The 24,976-nt window shown below is 39.9% G+C and overlaps 1 protein-coding gene across 1 annotated transcript in view; it reads right to left on the bottom strand.

Annotated features, from left to right (window-relative positions):
- Positions 1 to 24,976, bottom strand: part of rdo (reduced ocelli) — a 392,245-nt gene that overhangs the window by 52,011 nt on the left and 315,258 nt on the right. Inside the window, exons 3-4 of the mRNA XM_065216836.1 lie at positions 9,098 to 9,282; positions 103 to 428 (exon numbers count right to left, since the gene is read on the bottom strand). Of these exons, the coding sequence (XP_065072908.1) occupies positions 103 to 428; positions 9,098 to 9,282 (511 nt within the window). The remainder of the gene's footprint in view (positions 1 to 102; positions 429 to 9,097; positions 9,283 to 24,976) is intronic.

The raw sequence follows: 24,976 nt of genomic DNA, 5'->3' as shown, positions 1-24,976 counted from the left end.
CTAATGCCAATATTTGGCCACTCTTCGGATGGGAGCGTTTGTCGACATACGTACCCCGGCAGAGAACGCGAGTAGGTGTAATGGAATTCCACCGGCCCTTACCTTCAGATGCCCGAACGTGCCGCTCGCTATCCGCTCCATTCGGTTCTTCGACAGGTCCAGCTCCAGCAGGTTGTCCTGCCCTCGGAAGTTATCGACTATGATTTGGGTGATGTTGTTCCGCGAGAGGTCCAGTGTGCGCAGTTTGACCAGACCCCAGAAGGAGTTCATGCCGATGGCCGGCACGTTGGCGTTGGTTATTTTCAGTACCTCCAGCTTCGAGAGCGACTGGAACATCGGTCCGATGGTGAGGGAATTCTTCGAGCCTTGGATGAGGATGACTTCGACTTCCTTGTCGAAGTCGTGCACCGGGACCGTGCGCCATTGAACTGGAAGGGAAAATTAAAAATTGAAACGAAATAAATTATGTGATCGATGTGGGTATGAGAACTCAATATGACCGGCAATGATGTTATTGATTAGTTCTCATGAGATTTTATATGTCGTACGGTGGGTTTTGGCAAAGTCAGAAAATGGAAACTTCTAGGAACTTGTCCGGGTAGGGTAATGTAGCTCTGGGCACTTAATGGAAATTCGCTTGATTATGTTTTCTTTGGCTCTGTTACGTCCCTACTGGGACTATACGTCGGCACACAACATAGTGTTGTTTGTATACATCCACAGTTGATAATTGAGAGCTTTCTAAGCCAATACCATTTATGCATTAGTATTATTGTATGGTAAGTGCAATCCCGCTCTTTGTCTAGGGAAGGCAAACAAATGTTCAACCAGAAAAAAAATCGTAGGCCGAACCGCGAATTGAACTTAGCTGTCTCCAGTATGTTCTAGCTTCATAGCTGTGCCTTAACCGAATGAGCTAAGGGAGGCTACTGAACAAAGTTTTATATTGATGTGATTTGAGGTGTATGCAGATGGGATTTGGTCCAATTTAGAAACTTGTAACTTCCCCGGTCTGGATGTGGCCAATATATATACACTCAACCGGAAAATGCAAGATTCTATTACATATTTGCAAGAAAATTATGCAAAATGTGCAATGTTTCGCGACATGAACGGTGTGTGTAATGTGGTCGCCGGAAGGTTTATAAAACAAATGTTTACATTTTTATGTTAGCTTAATTTTCGAACAAAGTTTGTTTTCGCAAATGCATTGCGTCTATAAAATGAAATTTTAATACAACAATAAGCATTCTGGAAAAACATGCTTATTAGCTGCATTCTAACGAAGATAACATATCAAGAAGACTGGCAACTCTTCCATTTTCTCAAACGACTGGCATGAGACACAGGCACAATCGCATCATCTGCCGCTCAAAGGTGAATGCTCCGAACGAATTGGATAGCAAAGATTCCATCCTCAGAAGAAAGGTTTGTGAATTTGCTTATTTTTCGTTGCTTCCACCTTCGCTTGAGCACAGCACTACCAACCGGTGGAAACCAACGATTTTAGATTGGCGCACACTGGACTAGCCTATTGGTCCCAAGCAAATCGATTAACGTATCTCATTCTAGTCAAAATTCTAGCACTACACAATTTTTTTTTTGATTCGCTATGAAAGTTTGACAGATAAAATGAGAGGTTCGTGGATTTTCCTATGTTTCGAGGGGTGCATCGATTAGCTTGGGACCGAAGATAGTACCAGAGCTGAGCCAAAAAGTTGAGCACGTTTCTTCGGGACCTTCTAGTCTTAGAGTAACCTCTATGGCACTACTGTGTCTGTCGCTCGGATTCAGGCAAAGTTGCCAGTCTTCCTTATATGTTGTCTTCGATTCTATCCAAGCTTATATAGTGCATTTTCATAGTACGATCATTCTATCAAAGACTTGTCATCTTGTATCTTATATGTGGAAGGTACTTGAAGCAGCTTCCGAACTTGCATCCCTTCGATAGAATAGCTGAACAAGTTCCTAAGAAGACATCTGGAAATCTCGAAGCGAACGCCAAAAGCGCTTGGAAGAGCATCCGCAGGGCTGACCGCCGATCGACTTGAGCGATATTTTGAGAACATTTATAGTCAGTTCGAACACGGGAAAATGTTGTATCTCCTGGATCAGCCAGGGTCATGATGGAATGTGGACGAAACCAACTTTGTTATGAATCCAATGGCAAAGAAAGTCTACGCACGAAAATGGGCGAAGGTTGTGTACAACATTCAGCGTGGGAAGCCGAAAGAAAACATCACTTGCACGTAGGCTGTTTCTGTAGACGGGAGTTACATTGCACCACTAGTCACATTTAAAGATTCATTTAGTAATCTTGTTGCTGTTGCAACTACTTCTGGGTCTGTTGGTGCCAACTACTGGTGCCAGTACCGTCAACTTCCATGTCGATGGAGGAGGGAAAATATTCCTTTTTATGAAAAATATACACTATAAAACACTAGGGGCATCCCACTCTAAACATTGTATTTACTGCGCTATACACAAAAACTACTTACTGATATCTAAGATAACTAGAAATACTTAAAAATACTTAGCGTTAGCTCGTTACCATCGTTGTTAGACAAGTTTGTTTGTTTACCCGATGAAAATTTTTATACTTACTTCGTTTCTCATTTTTATTCCTTATATTCTATAAGTGTGTTGGGACGGTACCCGCAGGGAATGTTTAGTCAATTGGGTTGTTTAGGGGTATTGAGGTAACTACATATTCGATATCTACATTAAAAATGGAACCGAAATACAACATTTCATCAATTTTGGTACACTGAAACTATTTTAAATAAGTACGATTACATTAGGAAAAAAAACTACCATCTTAGCGCCCCTTGGTGGGACTTTGTATGGGACCGAGCTGTCAACGAATACATTTTGTGTCAACGATCAAAAATTTAAATCTTGATTTAAGAATCGAGATGAATGTCTACGGGATCGATAAAATCTTCGTTGTGCTCAAAAAACGAAGCTCTATTCGATAATGTATACAAATCGGTATATTTTTCAAAGTAAAACAACCCAATTTCGGCTACGATTTTGAAACGATTTGCGTGGTTCGATGATTTGCTATCTTGTTTGTTCTTTCAAACATTTCACTCTCCCTGATCCGTTTGCCAAGTTACTGGAATAAGTCACGGGATCATTCCACCTATTGCTCGTTCAATTTGAACTCGATCGATGTCTTAGTTTTCAGTCAGATATTGATCGTACGTCGATAACCGAAATTAATTATGCTGATCGAAGCTGAGCCATATATTTGAAGGACTTTCGCACAATATACATTCAGACAGAATTTCGTAGTGTCATAGCTTCAAGTTGAATGTGTTTATCAAGAAGTTTATCAAAACATCCTCGAATTCGGCATTTTCAACGCTCTTAACCCAAAAAAAAAACGCTCTTTTGCTGAGAGATTGTATAAGCAAAATATCGCCAAAATTTTAGAAATCCTTTTATTTTATTATGGAATTATATTCTCATTCATTTCATCAGATATTCTTAATAGTTATATAGTTGAAGATGCTAATTTCAAATAACATACTAGAGTGGTAATTTTTATACGATGAGGAGATGAAAGTATAGAGTTGATAGTTCCGTTAGAGTACGGCAGTGTGAAATTGTTTTATATAGAGAGTAGAAAGGGAGCAAGGACAACTTTTATGAATGAAGGTACAAATCGGTTTGATCATCTCTCTTTACCAAAATCCCCCGTTGGAGAGGGATGGTGAGGGGTGTCCCCCCCCCTCGCTACCACTGGCAAAAAGAGATGATCACCGACACGCTCAAGTACCGACGATGTGTTTGAAACAGTTCTACCGATTTTTACCGCACTCAAGTTGTTATCAAGTTGAAAGAAGGCATCCAGTCGTAGGTTTGGAAATTGCAGCTATTGCTACCTCTACCAAGGTATGTGCTCCTGTCATCGTCGACTTGACGATCTCGAGGAGACATGGGTAGGGTAGGTGCTGCTACTGTACCTTTCGACCAATGACAGTAATTGATGGTAAGCTCCCAGGGGCAAGCCAGCGCTCAGAGTAAATATATTTGCACCGAGTAAAATATAGTTACCCAATATTACTCAAAGCTGATCTAAAGCTGTGTTCCATTTGGAATTTTTTTTTACTTTCATTTGACACTTAGAAAATAAATTAAGATGTTCGAAAATCCCTCTGTTGTTGATCGGTCGATTTTCGAGAAAGTGTCTGTCAAAATTGATTCTTTGTCTGTCAGAAATAAGTCTGGTTTATTTGAAAATTTTCCATCTGTCAAATTTAAGTAAAAATTCACCAAATGGAACACAGCCTAAGTAGTCTAAAAATAATGGCCAGAATCTTAAAAACAAAACAAAATTCGATAGTAGCGACAAGTTGTGATCTGTCAGCGAAAAATTAGCGGGATCTTGATTACTTTTCAAATAATAAATAATTTAAAAAAATATCTTCAAAACAGCTTATAAAGGCAAAAATAAGCTGCAAAAATCAATTTTTCTCTGTCGAAGCTGCTCTGCAACTAAAATTATTAATTGGGTGAACCATGACTTAAAACCTACATGATATGCAACAGGGCTTAGATCTAATTTTGGATGTACTAAGCACAACCCGCCTTTTGTCTCTATTTTTCAAGTTGGTTTAATTTTTTCTTAATATGAAATGTTTTCACTGCACAGGACTTCTAAATTTATAAACCTTTCCGTACGTACCGTAATATTTAATAAAGATAATCAAATTATTGACATATTGTTCAAAATCTAACACTGCCTTTGACCCCAAACTCGGCCTACGGATTCTCAACTCGGCCTAACGCATTGAAACGCTATTGAAACGCAATTGAATTCACTTCGGCCTATCGGATGAACATACAAATTGATTCGGTCGGAGCGCTTCTTTTATTTTTGAGAATAATGGGTGCAAACATTCATATTTTTCGCACAGGATCACAATTTGACCGGATTTCGGACCTTACACTTTAATCTTTCACCATATGAAATCACTAATTGCGGTTATTTGCAACTGGAATGGAATTTATTCATCTTCAAAAAAGGTTACAGGAATAGTGATAACGATTGGTGGATAACTAATTTATTGCCCCTATCATCTGTTCACTCGTACCTACAATTTACTCGTGGAAAGGAGATTAGCTGATAAGAGAGGACCTGACGCTTCGTGTGAGAGTAGGTGAAATACTATTTCGCGTGGAACATGTTTGGTGGTAGGGTGCTTCTATTTATATTCCAACATACCGCCCACCTTGGAATCTCTGTGATTTCAATCTAATCTAAACACTTGTCTTCTTCGATACTGCTGCCGATTCCACGACGTCAATGACGTGGACTATCTTCTCCTCCTTGATGCAGCAACACTGCTACTACTGCCTACTGCTGGACGACTGCTATAACCCAACCATTGTCGGAACTTGCCATGGAATGACTTCGATCGTCAACTTCGACTGACTGTCTTGAGGTCTGACACGGGTGTCCATGGGTATGTCCACGGGTTGGCGACGGAAAGATTTATCGAAAAAATGAGAGGGTGCTTTTCAACTATTTAACCCAACTATAAATCGACTTGCCTGGAACGGAGGCCTCTTGGCATCCTCGGGCGCCGAAGCACCGACGATGATTCCATGTCGCACGGACGAATTGATTGAAAGAACGGATATGTTGACCACCAAAACGAGCTGACGATGCTCAGCGAGGCACGGGTGCCATGGATTCCCGTTATCCATCAACGCGTCGTTGAAAATCATCATCCTACCTTACGGAAAGGAATTGCGACAAGATCAGGAACGTATCGTAATGACAAACAGGACAGCACCGTGAACTTCACTCAAGATGTTCCGGATTCTCGGAATTGGAAAATGGTGTTGACAGTGGTTAGTTCTGGTCGCACCGAAGCACGAGCAGAGTGCAAGTTGTCACGTAACGGTAGGATCCAATTTTTGGAAATTGCCCTTCGGTACAGATCGTCTAGCGTTTTGACAGTAGCTATGCGAATGTTTCCATCTCAGCCAGCATGGATGTTAGCGACACGTCCTAGCTTCCATTTCAGAGGCTGGAGGTTGTCCTCTTTCAACAGAACCAAGGTACCGGTTATCGCGCTTGCGGGTCCATTTTGTTCTATTGTGGAGATCGGAAAGGTACTGGACAGACCACTTCTTCCAGATTTGCTGAACGTAGTCCTGAGCTCGTTGCCACATAGACAGTCGTAGACACTTCGTCATGCTGGAGTACTCTGTCGTCGATAGTGCGCTTGAAATTCCATTTGAACGATTTCACCGTGGCTTCCATAAGCCGCCAAAATTGAGAGATCTTACCGGATTTAAGCGAAACTTCATTCCTTTCTCTACTGCTCCGCGTCCAACAGAATCGTGGAATCCTTGATCCGTGTATAACTGCCGTAATTCTTCCAACTGACGCTTGGTTCCAACAAAGTGCAGGGCATTGTCGCACATGACTAGGGCTGGTCTTCCCCTGCGTGCCACGAATCGCTTGAAGGCAGCATGAAAGGCTTCACTGATTATGTCGCTCACCAGTTCAAGGTGGACTGCCTTCGTTACAAGGCAGACGAAGATTGCGACAAAGTGTTTCCTAGGGAAGGATCTGCGGATTGGCTAGCTGAACAGGAACGGTCCGCAGTAATCCACGCTTACGTTCAGGAATGGTGGCGTTGGAGGTCAGCCATTAGCTGATCCAATAATGGGTGCAAACATTCATATCATGCGTTCTCATTGACTTCGTTCGGTAGCTTTTTAACTAAAGTATCGTACCAAATGCATTATTGACTTGTTAACTCTGAAATCATGGATTTATTTGAAGTTTTCTGCTCGATGGGCCCAAAATGGGCGATAAGGCCGAAGTAGTTTCTTGCCCGACAAATTGTAACCTCAGCTCGTTATAGTCTTCCGCTGTATAGTTAGTGATTGTAGATGAAAATAAATTTGAAATCAAATTAATGAGGTGAAGCAAATGTTCTAATCCTAATTTCAATTTTCGGTCCTATTATATAAGCAATGGCTAACTAGTCTAATTTGGTATTCATTCTGTGATACAAAAACAGACCAGTGACCAAAAGTCAAGCTTGACTCGACTTACATAATAGGATTCTATTTTAATATTAGCCGTTATTATTGATTTCCTACTGAAAAATCCGGTTCGATCAAATTTGGGAATTGGGATGATGGAATGAATCCTATGAGTTTACCAAATTAAATAGGAAAAGTTTCGCGCTCAATTTGAGTATTTAGTATTAACAAGACGTTCTATTAGCAGTTACAAACCAATCTACTAATGCCTTTATTTTAATATTAATAGTACAGTTAACACAAGTAAGATTTATTAGATTTAAGTTCTGAACTGAATGACCATTTCATAAAATTCTTCTACCACCAATATACTTTGGAACTAATGGATGAAGTATTGAGCATCCTCGGTAGTCAATCAAAAAGCATTGCCAGTCTTTCCTTTTTAGTGACTTCCATTGTGTATTCTGGATTTGATGTATAAGCAGTCAAGATTTTTAATTTCATTTGATAATGGAGGCTTACCGATAAAGGAGCTGGAAGAATTATTTCCATGCCACTTTAACGTAATCAATATTATTTCATTGCATTTCAAGGCACCCATCAACTGTTCCTTTGCATCATGATTGTCTATAATACACAGATTTTGATTTCATTAAAATTTTTAACTAAAGCTATATTTAATTTAAGAGCAGATGAATGTTGACTATTCTTTCGTAACAAACAGAACCGTTTGAGCACTGTGGAGCGAAAATTTCAAATTTTGCATCAGTCTAGTGACCATGGATGTGCTCATAATGTGTTATAAAAATAATGCTCATGTTCATAGTTTGTTATACAAGTGTACCCACGGCATAAGTTATTCGTTCGAAAGACACTTTAAGCATGGCCACAAAAATCAGGTTGCTGAGTTGCTGCGTGTATTTAACATTGAGCAGCACGAGTTACTCCGATTTACTCAAAATTAAAATTTACTCAAAACTCAAAAGCTGTCTTACCCCTAGTAAATAACATATCATGCAAGCTTCAATGAAACTGATTTTAGCTTGAAGAAAATATTCATAAATTTACTATGATTTTTCAAATATTTACATGCGAATCGCACTTCGTAACTTTGACTGCCATTATCTCAATGCCTACTTTTTTCTATATGGAACTGATATGGGTTTATAGGCTGTATAGGTGGCTATGGGCGCTAGAGAGCAAAGCAAGCTTTTATGTAGTTTAAAAAGTTCTGTGGTGTGAGTAATTGTAGTAATTGAGTAATTCAACGCAATTTGGTAGCGTTTCAAAGATTGAAGAAAATCAAATGTCACAGTTTTCCGTCAATAAGCACAGCAAAAAACAATAATATTACATGCAAGAGGATGCACTTCAATCTTGTCGAAAATCTCATGTAATTTTTATGGTCACAACAATAAACAAATGCAGTAAACCAGCGTAATATCAGTTCATGCACTGTATTAATGATAATTTTTTCCTTTTTGGCAAGTAATATTACACCATATTTTCGACAAGATTGAAGAGCATCCACTTTGATGTGATATTAAAGATATTTTTTCCTGTTAGCATAATTCAAATTTTACGCAAAGTTTGATTCCAATGTACGCACTATTTGATAGAACAAAGCGAATTGGTTTTGACCAAGTATCGAACAAACATCGCATTTCATTCCGCACAAAATGCAAATGCAACATATGATTCCAACAGACAACCAATTGTCTTGACTTCATCGATGTGTCCTATTTGTCATCGATACAAACTACAAAAGAGCTTCGATGCGGTGTAGTCACCTTCTTCAGAACGAGCAAAGCTCATAGCAAATCGGTTCCTGCACCATTGGCAGAGCGTCTATTAAGAAGGGTAGGTACATCCAAGCAACAGCAAAACAAGCGGCTTATTTCCTGTTTCTCAGAAGACACTATCAAACAACCACCCAGCCGGTCCGGTCCCGCCATGCAAGCCCTGATGCTTCTGCAAAATCTTCACCAAACAAAAGTCAACCTGGTGCAAGGTTCTCCGGAGAAGTCATAATAGCATCATTCTATAGAAACTCTCTTCACCTCCTCCTCCTCGCAAAACTCACCTTTTGTGCAGGTCGTCTGGTACAGTCCCCTTTGATCTAGATTACACTCGCAGTCGGTCGGGCAGCGTTTCTGGAGCTGACTGGAAGTGAACTGCACGGCCAGTATTAGCAACGTCAACAGGATGGCTGTGCCGGAGCCGCCAGTCTGGTCCATCCGGGTTCGTCGAGTCGATGAGTGCATTTTGCTGAAAAGATACAAACACAAACAGTTGGGGTGAATCTGTGCCGGGTTGAGTGAAGGGACTGAGTGTCTTAAATTTAATGACCAAGAATAGCTAGTTCCTAGGATTGGGTATTTTATACCAACTTTTATATTGACCGGAAATGGAAGTTTCTCTTCAGGTTTAGTTTGGTCGGCTCGATCCGGGGTCGAAAGCAAACAGATGAAGAATGACTGCTGTTAGAACTTGCTCTCCAAATACCGTTGGAGGAAATGGAAATGGAAATCAGCCGCAACATGACCGGAAGAAGTAACCACAAACTAATCGATTGGCTATTGATCGTGAGGAATGGCTTTTCGGTTGAACACCAACAAGTCCTTTTTGTAATAATTAGACGAAGGGATAATATTTATCATAATTAACACTTTTGAGCAAGTGGAAGCGAAGGATTTTGAGAGGATTCCGTGTACCCTTGTCTAATTGATAGGGAAATTTTGTTCGTAGCGCATTCTACGCCAGACACAGTGAAATGAAGATCTGGCAATTAATTATGCAAGGGTTGAAACGCTCTGTGCTAATTAGCATAATTGACTTCTAATCAGGCTTAATGCTGGTGGTGCTCATGGCTGGAGCCTGGTTGCTTTGCCTCGCAGTGATTAATCATCAACTGTGTCGGGGGCGAAAGTGGCTGAAGTTTTTGTTTGTGTTCTGTCGGTGCCAGACAGAATGATCGAAGTGGGTACCGAGATTGGTAAGCCTTAAGGCAGGGTAGCGAGATTATTTATCGATACAGTTCGGTTTCAATATCTGTATTGGTATCGCATCGGATTTCAAATTATCGATAGCAACTCATGAACCGGGGACCAACGGCTTTACTTCCCTTCCGAAGGAAGGCATGTTCAGACATTTTATGTCTCAGAAAATCCCGGTGGCGCCGACTGGGATTGAACCCCGACCCTTTAGGGTGAGAGGAAATCCGGCTTACCACTACACCACCGGTGCCGCTGAAAGTTCCTCCTGAAGAAGTCATGTTTGGTAGGAAAATAAGGCGTGGACTGCCATTACTTAGCAGGGGTAATGTGAATCACGATGACGCTTTGTTAGAGGAAATAACAATGTGCCAGAGAAGGTCGGGTTAAAGCAGTAGATGAAGTCATAGTGGAACGTTATGTACGTGCAAAGGGTAGTAGGGTAGAGAACTACTTCGGCCTAATCGCCCATTTTGGGCCTATCGAGCAGAACACTTCAAATAAATCCATGATTTCAGAGTTAACAAGTCAATTATGCGTTTGGTACGATACCTTAGTTAATAAGCTACGGAACGAAGTCAATGAGAACGCATGATATGAAGGTTTGCACCCATTATTCCCAAAAACAAAAGAAGCGCTACGACCGAATCAATTTTTATCTTCATCCGATAGGCCGAAGTGGATTCATTGGCGTTTCAATGTATTAGGCCGAGTTTAGAATCCGTAGGCCGAGTTTGGCGTCAAGAGGCAGTGTTAGACTTTTGACAATATCCCAACGATTGGTTTCTCTTTATCAAATCTTACGGTACATACGAAAAGGTAAATAAATTTGGAAGCCATCAGTAATAATAACAATCCGTTTGGTGCTAAACTGCGCTAGATTAAGAAAGATTAAGTGTGGGTTGTGCATAATAGGCCGGAAATGGGGTAGTTAACCCTGCCAACCGGTGGAAACTAACGATTTTAAATTGGCTCACTACTTGACTAGCCTATCCCAAATAACATTGCAAGTTTTATCGAGGTTTTAAAGCATTCTACAAGTCTAAATCATGGTCTACAGGAGCTTTTTAAAACCAGAATTGTTTCTTGGGATTGATCGTAAGCAAATCGATTAACGTACCCCATTCTACTCGAAATTCTAGAACTACACTATGTTTGTTTTGATTCGCTATGAAAGTTTGGCAGATAAAAAGAGGAGTTCGTGGATTTTCCTATGTTTCGAGTGGTGCATCGATTAGCTTGGGACCGAACAGAGTACCAGGGCTGAGCCAAAAAGTTGAGCACGTTTCTTCGGGACCTTCTAGTCTTAGAGTTACCTCTATGGTAGTACTATTTAGGTTTGGATTGAAGATATTCACGGAGCTTGAAAACAAAAATGGATGTCTTTTGTTAACTACCGATGAGGGAAAATCCGTAAAGCACCACTATCACAAATAAAGAAGATTCATAAGTGGAGGAGAGGGATAAGCCTTGATTTCAAATCAATCACTGATGAAGGGAATTCATCAAAAGAGAACTTGGCTGATCAAGATGGTGATGAATGTGATGGTTTAACAAACGCTCCTCTAAATATTTGGCGGGTTTCCAACCAGTTGGTCTAATTTTTTTCCGCAAGTGGGAACTAGTCACTCGCAGAAAATCAGAGCGATTGGTTGAAAACCCGCTGAGAAAGCGATGGGTAGAACTAGACCTGTGCACCGATCAATTTTCGGTGGCGGCGTGATATGTTGTTTTCTGCCGGCGGCGGTGGCGTGGTGGCGTTGGTCGGCGTGAGTTTATTTTTAATGATTAAGAAAAAAATACTTTCCAAACCAATCGAACATGGACAAAAAATGCTATCCACATTTGAGTTCAGATTACTCAAAATCGCTAAAACGTAGGTCACTCATAGTATGAGTAAATTTTCCGACACTTTCCCGGGGAAAACTTCTCGAATATGGAGAAAATTTAAGAAAATTGTACTCCAGTTAGAAGTGTACTGGTGTACAGACTTAAACCACAATCAGTTTTCCTCATGTTCGAGAAGTTTTCCTCGGAAAAGCGTCGGAAAATTTACTCATTCAATGAGTGACCTACGTTTTTGCGAATTTGAGTAACCTGAACTCAAATATGAGTAACTCTTACTTAATTTTTAGCAGATTTCATTGGCCGTGCATGCGGATTGTTTTAGAAAAGTATGTCAAGTGCTTGTTAAAATTGCAGGGGGTGGAGTCGTATGATAAAGTGAGATATTATTTAAAAGCAATCAGTTGCATTACGTAAAATTTTAATGGACCCTAGGAATTCTTTCGTTTATTGAGCATTGCACGTTAAATTATATGCTTTTATTACTCTGATACATATTTGAATCGACACGCATTGTAGTCATATAACTTTTTTTTATGTATTTGAAGATGTCTTTCGGATATACGTAGAATCCCGCACAACTTGTAAGATATTAAGAAAAAGGTCAAATACCAACGTGTTGTTCATAATAGTCACTTATTCCACTTTATGTAAATCCGATCCTCGTCAGTAAGCCACTGCTTACTGCAAAACTCTATTTTTTGCAAATTCTGTAATTGTCCCTTCGTGTCTGCCATCGGTGAAGAGTAAAAAGAGATAGCAAACTATACTCTCTCTTTCTATGAAAACGATGTGAAACGGAATCATTTTTGTGTCGAGTCAGCTCTCAGCTTGATTTTTGTACGTCGTGAATAGTCTCGCAATATCAAAGGAGCTTGTAAAATCAATATCAAGCATGATATTTTGTTCCAATACCACGCGTGATATTGAGAGCGTATGAGAGCGGAAAAATATTATTTGATTGATGATTTTGCCAACACTGGTTTCCACTAAGGGATTTCACAAATTTACTTACTAACTGGTATATTAATTTTTGGCCCACAACAAACTTGAACACCAAATACGAACTTTGCAACTGTATTGCATATTTTACAGCTGTCGCTTACACCGCATGTGTTTGTTTTGCGTTGGTTGTAAGTGTGTAAGTGAAACATAGCAGGCAACCGAAAAATGCTGGCATAGCAGCCCCTTGGATGCATCCCTGTGTGGTAGCTAGAGAAAGTGCGAAACAAACGTAAAAAAAACTTAATGACAATCGCTGCCTCATATACGTCATTTGAGGTTATTCAAAAATGAGTCATAGGGGAAATGGCTCTAATGTTGGCCTATGGATCTAAGATTGGGCCCATCGCTAAGAATCTGCTATTTATCAATTTTATCTAGGTGAACGCGTCATTGAGCCGGTGCTAATGGATATTTTGGGTTGCTATTGAAAATTTAGTCGGTTGCTGAATTTATGTATGGGCCCAAATTGGGGGCATTTAGGCCGACATTACATCCATTACATTACAAGCGTAAAATCATGAGTAGTTGTGATTTGTGAATCTGAGTAACATTGACTCAACAATTTAACAATTTTGAGTTTTCAGCCCATTTGTTGACTTAAAAAAAGAATAAAATGGCGTTGTGATAATGTAAAAATACGAAGCTTGCCTTTCTGTCGTAGAAGAAAATTTGAAAATCTCGAAATAATTCATTCTAAAATGGAGCAAATTGCAGCCGCTGTGGATGCGGAATCGTACCGCAACGCAAATTGAAAGATAATTGTTTTGCATTCTGTTTGCTATGAAATAAAATGCTTGATTAAAATGTTTTTCAGTTTTTGGTTTATCAATCTTATAAAGAAACAAAGAAAAGAAACGAAATGTTTGCCCATTTGTGTATTTTTGACTCATTTTCCTATGTTTTGGATATTATGGGAATCAGTAGAAATAACTCATCAACAAATACCTAGCCGTTTTACTTAAAATTCAGTTCAGGCTATGGTACTCAATTTAGAGTAGATCTGGTTTTAATAAAATTGAGTGATTTTCCACTCAATTTTGAGTAGCGACGAACGAACGTGCACAAAGTTCTAATTTCAACGTGTTCAAGATGCAATTTACCGAAAAGTTGTTACGGATTTTTCATCGGCGTGACATAAAGTTATTCGGCGGCGTGAACCATTTTACTGCGGCTACGCGCCGGCTCAATTTCATCGGCAGCGGAGGCGTATAAAAATCGACGGCGTGGCGTGGCGCAGCGGTGCACAGGTCTAGGTAGAACTCAGTGGGTAACGCATTTTTCGGAAGAAAGCTGAATGACAAGATATTTTTCTTGTTTTCATTAAACATAAAAAATTATCGTAACAAAGTATAACTTGGACCATTCAGTTTACGGTAACAACATTTTCTACTTAAATTATTCCATTTTGCATTAGGGTAAACGCTCCTATAGTTGCGGTAAGTTAGAAGCGTTAGGTTCCTATAGTTGTGTACGGAGTCTCCATACACAACTATAGGAACCTAACGCTTCTAACGTACCGCAACTATAGGAGCGTTTACCCTATTCATTTTTGCTGTCGTTGTTCGCTCTCTCATCGTCGAGCTGTTGTTGATGTTCATTATTAGGGCGTGGTTAATGCTGTAAATCTTCACCTTCTTCAGTTCGTTGCGTTGGGGACTGAACACTTTTAGAAATCAGTGGCGTCGCGTCCACATGTGCAACCTGTGCACGACACAGGTGTAAATAATTAAAAAAAAATGCGCTTAGATTTTTATAGATTTTATGGTCACATTATAGCTGTAATTCTTTACTCCAGACCACAAGTGACCATAAATACACTATTTTATAATGTGGCTCAATTAAATATTCATGCTTGGTTTGCTTCAAAAAGGATTAAATTCAGTTCGGATGGTCTGCCTAATCCCTAATGCATTGATTTCTAAGCATGTCGATATGACTACCCAAGCGAGTTTTTGGGTGGCGGGTGGCAAGTTTGTGAATGGCCAAATGCCTGATGTAAGCCAAGCAGACCTTCTATCACCTCTTGAAACATACCACGAATTTTCCACAATACATGGCGGTTTGTGCCACTAGTTGTAATTGAAACGTTCAGCAGTCACGCGTCAAACGGGAGCAACACAGAAACTGCAGTCTGGTACGCTTTGGACGTGTATCATACTCGCAGACCAGTTTGAATGTGTGAGTTCAAATTAGAAGAACATATGTGATGTATGGGTGCCTAACGCGTGCATTTCTCGCTGTGCACTTGGATATCCGATTGTAGACAAAGAGAGTAATGGAGAAAGAGAGCGCTCGCTCTCACTCTCGTCAGTTGTAAATCTCTCAATTACCGATGGTTGCGCCGGTGCGCCTGTCAAAACTTATGAGCTTCTCCTGGTTCATTCTGATAGTATTGTTATGTTTTACAATTCCTCCTACTTCGGTTAGCGGAAAAAGGGCCGTCCAAGTTTTGTTTACACAAAATCACAAAATGATAGGCCATTTAAATGTTACGTTAGGTAGTGATTAGTATAGTAATTGAGAATATGTCCCTCGAATTCATGGAGCATTGAAAAATAAAACAAAAACTAATATGTGGTGGTAAACTATAACAAACAAAGTTTGGTAGCTGAAAATTTTCGCTTTAAATAGACAGTAGTTTAAAATTTAATTAAAGGTGGTGCACCTTAAAACATTTCAAATATTGAAGGGATGAAAATAAAAATAAAAATCGTCTTCACTGTATGCTTTATCACACACAAATTCACAACTAAAATAAGTGAAGAACAAATCGCAGAAAGCCCACAAATTATAAAAAAAAGGTATGCACTTGAACAAATTTACAGCACTATCATAACATATGCAAAAGACTGGTGCAAAATTTGAAATTTTTGCTCCACAGTCCTCAAACGGTTCCAAATTGGGCCCCGATTAGCCTCCCAAAATTTGAACTCATTTAGTGAGAAACTGACTTGGCACAAACCATTTGAAGATTGCATGGGAATTACTATGGAGAACCCATAATTTCGGTTCATATCGATTTAAAAATTCACCAATTCACTCTACTTTATAAGCTTGTAAAAAATTTATCAGCTACAACTTTGTTCAAGACCACTTTTCGATCAAATGTAAGGAACAAGAATTATCAATGACCCAAGTCACTGATGTCTTATGATTATGCTCAATCAACTGTTCAGCAGGCAACATTGGTGTTTATGGCGCGTTGAATAGAGGTAAAAAATCATGGCTACTATGTCACACTGCAGCATACAGTGTTGCCCACAATACAGTTGCTTAAACTTGCCATAAGATTATCAATCTCTTAAACAATTAATAACTATTTAATTTGACGATTGGCTGAAAAACGATTTTGTGCAAAGTTGTAGCTGATAAAAATTCCCGTGAGAATAGCAATAGAATTTGTTAACAGAACAATATGCAAAAAGGCTAGAAGACAATGAACAAAAAGTTTTGTTTTCCCATAGTAATTTCCATATTAACTTCAAATGGTTTGTGCCAAGTCAGTTTCTTATCAAATAAGTTTAAACTTTCGGAGGCTAATCAGGACCCGATTTTAAACCGTTTGAACACTGTGGAGCGAAAATTTCAAAATTTGCATCAGTATAATATGCAACCAACTAATCACAGCCACTAACTCTGCACATGAAGAATATAATCGTAGAGTCGAAAATGAAATCAATATCGTAAGAACTTGTCAACTAAGCAAAAACGAAATTGAAGAGTAATCATTTTCCTCCACGGATGGATTTGACGGAAATGTAGGTGAACATTCCCAACAAATTTCTTTCAGGAAGTATACGCTAAAAATAAAGAAAAATGAATGAATAGAAGTTGAAATCGTGCGAAGGGCTATAAATGTGACTGTACAAATCAAATGCGCATCAAACAAAGAGTGAGTTAGGTAAAGGAGTGCACAATAGATGAGCCCTTCACTTAATTTCAACTATCAAACTATCCTCTTAAGATCTTTCTCTAGCTAATAAACTATCGCACTAAAGCTACATGCTAATATTAGTATAGTATTTCCTCCCAACTCTGAATACTTTGATATTTGTTCTTCTAAGAACCTTGAGCTGAAAAAATAAGGAATTTGTTTTTACATTTGATCAACATCGCTAGTAGAAGGTCGTCGCAAAACTGTTCGACAATATGATTAATTGTTTTAGTGATTGAACTAGGTTGAATCAGATTAAAAAAAACTGCTGTTATCAAAAGATGTTGGCAACAGGTATCTGACAGGTTTGCAATTGTTCTCTAATCAATGCTATTCTTAACCTTTGCGTACCTAACGTCTAAATTTGCATAAATTTCAAAATTAAATTGGCGCTAAAACATAATTTCTCAATCTTTTTCTTCCCAACAAATTGCACAACATTTGAATCTATTGAAATTTTCGAATTCATCTGAAAACATTTGGATCAATACATGGTTCCGGAGTTATTCCGGTTCCCGTTGGGGTCACTTTTGGTCGGCATTCGGCTTAACTGTTCTGTAATAAGTATACACACGATGAACATCATGCTTTTTTCTCGCAAATGATGTAATTGGACCAATGGCAGCTATACCGATGGTCCACGATCACATTGGGCATGCCGGAAATGTTCCGGTGCCCCCGGGGAAGTGGTCAATTCTCGACAAGAACCAAAATCCAACTTGTGACATTTCAAACTTCATGATTTTACAAATCTTGTCCGGTAATGGCCTTATTAATAGTCCACGGTCCCAATAACTTTCCTGGGCATGTTCCGGTGCCCACGGGGAAGTGGTCAATTCTCGACAAGAACCAAAATCCAACTTGTGACATATCAAAATTCATGATTTTACAGATCTTGGTCAGTAATGGCATAATTGAGAGTCCACGGTCACACTAGCCCTCCTGGGAATGTTCCGGTTCCCTCGGGGAAGTGGCCAATTCTCGACGAGAACCAAAACCCATCGTGCGGCATAAAAAAAACTACATGATTTCTCAAATGTTGGCCAATAATTACCTTATTGAGAGTCCAAGGTAACACTACTCCTTCCAGACATGTTCTGGTGCCCCAGGGAAGTGGCGGATTCTCAACAAGAATTAAAACCCATCGTGCGACATATCAAACCTCATGATTTTGCCGAACTTGGCCAGTATTGGTCTTATTTAGAGTCCACATTTCTCGATAGCCACTGAACCTAATTTGAGTTGATGCTAGTTGGGTCAGACCTTAAGTAATTGACATCACATTCTTGCAACATGAAAGCAGCCAGATGACACACAATGCATATTAGACTGATGCAAAATTTGAAATTTTCGCTCCACAGTGCTTAAACGGTCCCAAATTGGGTCCTACTTAGCCTCCCAAAATTTGAACAACTTTAGTAAGAAACTGACTTGGCACAAACCATTTCAAGTTTATATAGGAATTACTATGGGAAAACTTATGTTTTTGTTCGTATCTACTAACAATTCACCACATCACTATGCTTTTGAAAATGATAGCAATGATTGTAGCAAAATTTCCCAGCTTCAACTTTGTTGAAAACTACTTTTCAATCAAATGTAAGGAACAAAAGTTATTAATGATTCAAGTCACTGATGTCTTATGATTATGCTCATTCAACTGTTCAGCAGGCAACATTGGTGTTTCTGGTGCGAAGAATGGAGCACAAATATCATGGCTACTATGTTACACTGCAGAATACAGTGTTGCTAACAGAACAGCTGCTTGATCATGCCATAAGATTATCAATCTCTTAAACAATTAATAACAATTTAATTTGGCTGAAAAACGATATGTCGCAAAGTTGTAGCTTAGAAAATTTTCCGTAAGAATAAATATAGAAATTTTCGAAAAAGCAATATGGAAAATGGGTAGAAGACAATGAACAAAAAGTTTGGTTTTCCCATAGTAATTTCCATATAAACTTCGAATAGTTTGTGCCAAGTCAGTTTCTTACCAAATGAGTTTAAATTTTGGGAGCCTAATCAGGACCTGATATGAAACCGTTTGAGCACTATGCAGCGAAAATTTCAAATTTTGCATCAGTCTAATGCATAATTAAAATGTAATTTACCTAATTGATTAAGAATTGACGCGTAAAATTAGCGTGAATCACACATTACATGGTCAGGAATTAGAATTCTATATCTAAATAACGTTTTGATGGGCGACATAAACCAAGCATAGCGGCGCCGGTGGTGTAGTGGTAAGCGTGATTACCTCTCACCCCAGCAGGCCTGGGTTCAATCCCAGTCAGCGCCGCTGGGATGTTCTGAGGCATAACATCTCTGATCACGCCTTCCTTCGGAAGGGAAGTAAAGCCGTTGGTCCCCGGTTCATGAGTTGATGAGTCGATAGGTAGGGTCCAGGTGTGTGGGAGCTGCCTCCCTGGCGTCGGTAGCATTGGTGCTCAGCACGGAAAACAAGATCGACGGAAAACAAATCAAGGAAAAAAAATAAACCAAGCTTAATCGTAAGCGACCAGGAGGGTATGTCTTAAAGCTACATGTAAGAAACACAAATCGGAAGAAAAGGGGTATTATTTTTGTAATAGCTGTTGGGCTTGCGTACACTGTAGAAAAAGAAAAACAGTTAAAACCATTAGATTCAAAACATCAAGTGTAGTGCAAACTTATAACGTAAAGCAGCGTTAAGCTGTGTTCTTTTGTTTTCGTTGAAATAGAAGCCTTCTGTAAAGAAGCACGTAATCTAGTGGAACAATGGCCGAATTACAGCTCAAGGCAAATTCGCTGAGAGTGCGTTTCGAGCGCGGTAACCCGGAACCCTCGGATGTGGAAGTTTTCAAATTCGTGAAAACCAAAATGATGCTAAAGTGTGACAACCTCCTCTCCATGTACAAGGAGAAGCAGGAACTATCGGTGATAATTAAGTTTAAAACGGAGGATGATCTGAAGTCCACCCTACGGAAGTTGCCTGGAAGTATGGAGTTCGCGTATGATAAGTATCAGTGTACAGTGGTTCAATTGTCACCAGCTAATGCGATTGTGCGGTACGTCCGGATCTTCAATCTCCCTCCTGAGGTTGAAGATCGAGAGATCTGGGATGCGCTCTCGAAATATGGGAAAGTGCAATGTTTGGTTAGGGAGAAGTACCCAGCGAGCACTGGGTTTCCCATATGAAACTCGGTGAGGGGTGCGTACATCGAGATAAAGGAAAATGGTGAAATTCCAGCTACCCTGCAGATCAGGAACATACGAGCACGCCTTTATTATGAGGGCCTCGTAAATAAATGCTTTCAATGTGGCGCTACTGATCATTTGAAGGCGGATTGTCCAAACCGGAAGTCAGTCAACGATCGCTTGGAATCGAATGAAGGTTCTTACAGTGGAGCAGTGACTGGTGGAGCGAATTGGTCCAAACAAAATGCCAAATCTGCTTCATCAGGAAGTCAAGGTCAGCAAACAATGACTAACCTAAATGAGTTGTTGGGAAAGGATGGAGCAAAAAAGCCGGACGAGGGAGACAAAGAACCAGGAGCGGGTAGTGAGTGCCAGAGCGAAAGAGAGCTGCAAAAATTGCCGGACCAAGACCTTGAAAAGAAACAGTTGGTGGAGAGTGAGATAGCTGGACCAAGTGAAATAGTTGCCAAGTTAGACGATGCGATGGAGGCTGAGTTCGGCTACGAGAACGACGCTGATGCAAACAATTGTTTGAAGCCGATTGTTCAGGAGCAGTGATGGAAAAGTTCGTGTAAACTCACTATGACTCGCGAACTTTTCCCTTGGTGAACTTCGTGATATATCGCGAATTTTTCCAACACTGTTCAGGAGGAAACCAAGGGAGCAGTGAAACGGGTGTATGCGAAGGGCAAGACGGGCGATAGCGGATCTAGCTCAGATGTATCAGCTGATGCTGCAGAGGTCGACAATGGGAAAAACAACGTGCCACACACACAAGCAAGTATCAGTGAACAGCAGGGAGTGAAAACACGAAGTCGTTCAAAGCAACCTAAACTCGTCCAGGACAGAAAAGCGAGAAGTCGCAGTAATCCAAACCGAAATCGTTGTAATTCGGAAACCGATGCCACCAAGTCTGGTGGAAGAAAAAATGGAAAATTGAACAGTAGTCAGTCAGGATAATAGGTAGTTTTTTTTTATCGGTCATGATTGAGTAGATATCGGAAATGCATTTCGTTTGTAAAGTTGCCTCGATTAACTTGAATAGTTCAAATAACACAGTTAAAAAATCTCTTCTCAAAGAGTTTGTTGGTACACATGATTTGGACATTGTATTTTTGCAAGAGCTTCTATATGATAACTTCTCTTTTATTCCGTCACACTCTCCCATAATAAATCTCGCGAAAAGTGGTTCTGGTACCGCCATTTTGGTGCGTAAAACTTTCGATTATTGTCAGCCATTGCTGGATTCAAACGGACGCATTTCTTCTGTAGTAGGTAATCAATAACGTTAACTATGTGAACGTTTACGCTTTTTCCGGAAGCAATACGAAAAAAGAACGAGATGAACTATTTCTGGATAACATGGCTGTTCATCTAAATAAGGCTGGATCTCTTTTTAGTGTGATTGGAGGAGATTTCAATTGCATATTGGATGCAGCTGACAGTGCTGGTGCAAATAAGAATTTTTCGACTGGTTTGAAGAGAGTAATTGATCTTTTGAAATTAAAGGATATTGCGTTGATTTTGTGCAAGTATCCTGAAAGACTCACAAGAAATGCGAGAGAATGGATTACTGAAGGGAAATATCTTAAAGAACACTTTGATCTCCCGACAGCAAAACTTTTGTATGGTCATCTTTTGGAGTCATCCAGACAGATGCCGAATATAGAAATTAGTGTGGCTGCTGATTGGAGAGTGATCTGGGAGAATATTTCTTACAATTTTCTTTCCATTCATGACCGTTCCAAAGTTTTTGCATTTGTGAATGATTTGATTCCAAATCGTGGAAAATTGCAAGCGTACAATATCGGAAATTTAACGTCTGTCAGCTGTGATAAATGTGGTTTGGTTGATTCCAATCATCACCGTTTGAAAGAATGTCCAGAAACCAAAAAATATGGGAATGGTGCAGTTATGTTATACAGTCGCGGTTTGGTTTAATTTTCATGATCTTGAGGAGTTCCAGTTCCAGTTCCAGTTCGAATTAAATGAAAAAAATAAAAAAACACAAAGCAGCTTTATGGCTAACAGTAAGAGCAATTGCGTTCAATTTGAGGGTAGCAGAACCATCGATGTTTGTTTAAAAAAAGGAAATACGGGAAATTAGATGGAATAATCGGAATGCTTTTAAAGTTCATTTCGGTAATTTATTAAACATTTGTTAACTGTGCTTAATGATGTTTGATGAAAAGATAAGGAAATAAGGTTAGTTTAATACTCTGTAGCAAACAAACTCTGTTTTATGTAGTTAAAAAAAAAACATGACAAGTACAACTTCTTAATTCTCTTGAATCATCATAGAGATGAAATGAAATACTGTCTTACTTCGATAATTTACTTTAGGTGTAACAGCATTCCTGGGAATATCGGATCGTATAAGGGATAGCAAATTAAAACTCCTAATATGGTCATTACGGACGGAGTTTCGTAAAATAATGAAGTTTGATATGTCACACGACGGGCTCTGGTTCTTATTGGGAGTTGGATATTTAACCGGGGGGTGGGGTGGGATGAGACATTTCTGGGGGGAGTGCAACATGCCTTGGAGGGTCAATTTAATGGGACTGTGGACCATTACTGGCCGTGCAAAATCATGCAGTTTGATATGTCACACGACGGATTTTGGTTCTTGTTGAGAATTGAAAATATACCCGGGGACACAGGAACATGCACGGGAGGGCCAATGGGACCGTAGGCTCTCAAAAAGACCATCACTTGCAGTGTTCAGCAAAATAATAAAGTTTGAAATGTTGCATGACGTGTTTTGGTTCTTGTGGAGAAATGGCCACTTACCCGGGAAAACCAGAACATTCCCGGGAAGGCCAATGTGATCGTGAACCCTCTATAAGACCATTATCATAATAAAATGTTATAATATATTATGTCACAAGATGGGTTGTGGTTCTAATCGGGAACTGTCCACTTCATCGGGGCACCGGAATATGCGCGAGAGCCCCAATGTGATCGTGGACTCTCAATAAAGCCAAAACTAACACAGTTACGTTAAATCTTGAAGTTTGATGTATGGCGGGTTTTGGTTCAGGTCGAGAATTAATCATTTTCTTGGGGCACTGGTGCATTTCCGGCATGCCCAATGTGATCGTGGGCTGTCGGTATAGCTACCATTGGTCCAATTACATCATTTGAGAGAGAGAAAAACATTATGTTCATCGTCAGAACAGTAAAGCCGAATGCCGACCAAAAGTGACCCCAACGGGAACCTGAATAACTCCTGAACCATGTATTGATCCAAATGTTTTCAGATGAATTCAAAAATTTCAATTAATTCCCGACAAAATGCAATTTGTTGTGAAGAAAAAGATCGAGAAATTATGTTTTTAGAGCCAATAGAATTATGAAATCTATGCAAGATTTAGCCGTTAGGCACGCAAAGGTTAAAAACAACGGTACCCTAGATATTTAACCAAAATACAAAGTAAAATTTCCATTAAATGAAAAAAAAAAACTCTCCTGTAAGACTCTATGCTAATCAACATCAAGGAACATCTGAACTCGTGTTAAATTCATAAGGAAAAAAAGCCCCTTGAGCAAACATTGCCATTTTCAGTGAAACTCGCGAAAATTGATTAAAAAGTTACTGAAAACAGTTCGGAGCACCTTCCATCAACAGCCACCGAGCAAGACACGAGCCTTTGAACCAGAAGATGTCTTGCAAAAAGAATGAAAACAAGCCAACCACACTCCTTCGCCCATGGTTCACCGAAAATTCAACAGCATTACGCTTTAACATTAGCATAATTCCATCCTCCGGAGAAAGTTTCCCATTTCGAAGAAAACAATCGCCAAATAACCACGGAGCGGATCTAAGAAGACTAAGAAGGATTGGATTCTTCCGTTCATCATATTTGCAAATGATATGATTTACTCGGCACGCACGTACGAACGCGTCATCTACCTTCCGATGCCATGCTTCGACATACCGCTGATCGGCAGAAGCATCTCGTAACACAAGGGTAAAGTTTACGATAACAACAGACCATATTTTTCCAACATTGTACCGTTCTACCAGTCATTCTTTTCGGAGCCGATGCTGCGAAGGATGCAGACTTTGATACACTGCAAACATGAAAATCCTTTCCGCTTTCCCGGGGAACGCCATCAAACCTCGCTGCCTCGGTGCGGTGGAAAAGGCTGCTTAAAGATGCTTGCTCGGGCAAATGTTGTCTTAAAAATAAGTACACAGTAACAGCGGAATCCTTTCTGCAGACTGTAAATTTGGTGTCTCAGAGCTGGAGGCGTACGGCAGGGTAGAGAACATGGTTTCGTATGTAAATATTGTCTGTTTGTTGTAAAGTATCAGCTGCGGTTTGACTAAGACTTCGAAAATATACTTCGGTTCACTCGATCCCCGCTGGACTTCGGAATAAATGCTTCCGGTGCATAGATGAGAATATTGCTCAAATACATTTCCTTAATTCAGTCAGATATAAGCTGGTCATGCTTCTTTGCCGATCCGACCGCTCGTTTCGAGAAAACGAATCTAATCAACTTTCAATTCTCCATTTTCAACCATTCCAATCAAACGCAATCCACTCTTCGCCCGATCCGATCATAATCATTTCCTCATATTTCCCAGCTGCTTTGAATTATCGCCTTCGTTTCGCTTCCCGCTGCCTCGAGAACGCGTGTCGTGATATATATTTATCATTTTTCACCAGCATCGTCCCGTCCGGGATTCGAATTCGATACAGCCACCGACAGCAGCTCGGCTGGTTCTGTCAATCAGCTAGTCAGAACCATCACCATCCTCATCATCGTCATCATTATCAGCGTTAGTGAGTATTGATTGAAAAAGGATGCTGCGTGTGGGCGTCCTCGGCATCGTTGTCGTCGTCGTCGTCGTCGTCGTTGCCTTCGTCAGTTGTAGGTTAATCAAATCCACTTCAAGATCGGATGGAAAAGCAGTCAGTTATGTTGGACACTGACTGATTTCCGGAGGAAAGAGACGATGGTCATCAATTTATTGCGTTCGTCATTTCAGTTC

The sequence above is a fragment of the Ochlerotatus camptorhynchus genome, unplaced genomic scaffold (genome assembly GCF_037179485.1).
Source record: "Ochlerotatus camptorhynchus isolate MF236.1 unplaced genomic scaffold, CSIRO-AGI_Acam_v1.1 ptg000068l, whole genome shotgun sequence".
In the NCBI taxonomy this organism is placed as follows: Eukaryota; Metazoa; Arthropoda; class Insecta; order Diptera; family Culicidae; genus Ochlerotatus; species Ochlerotatus camptorhynchus.
Note: the sequence above shows the minus strand (reverse complement) of the source record. Positions and strands in the feature narration are given on the sequence as shown.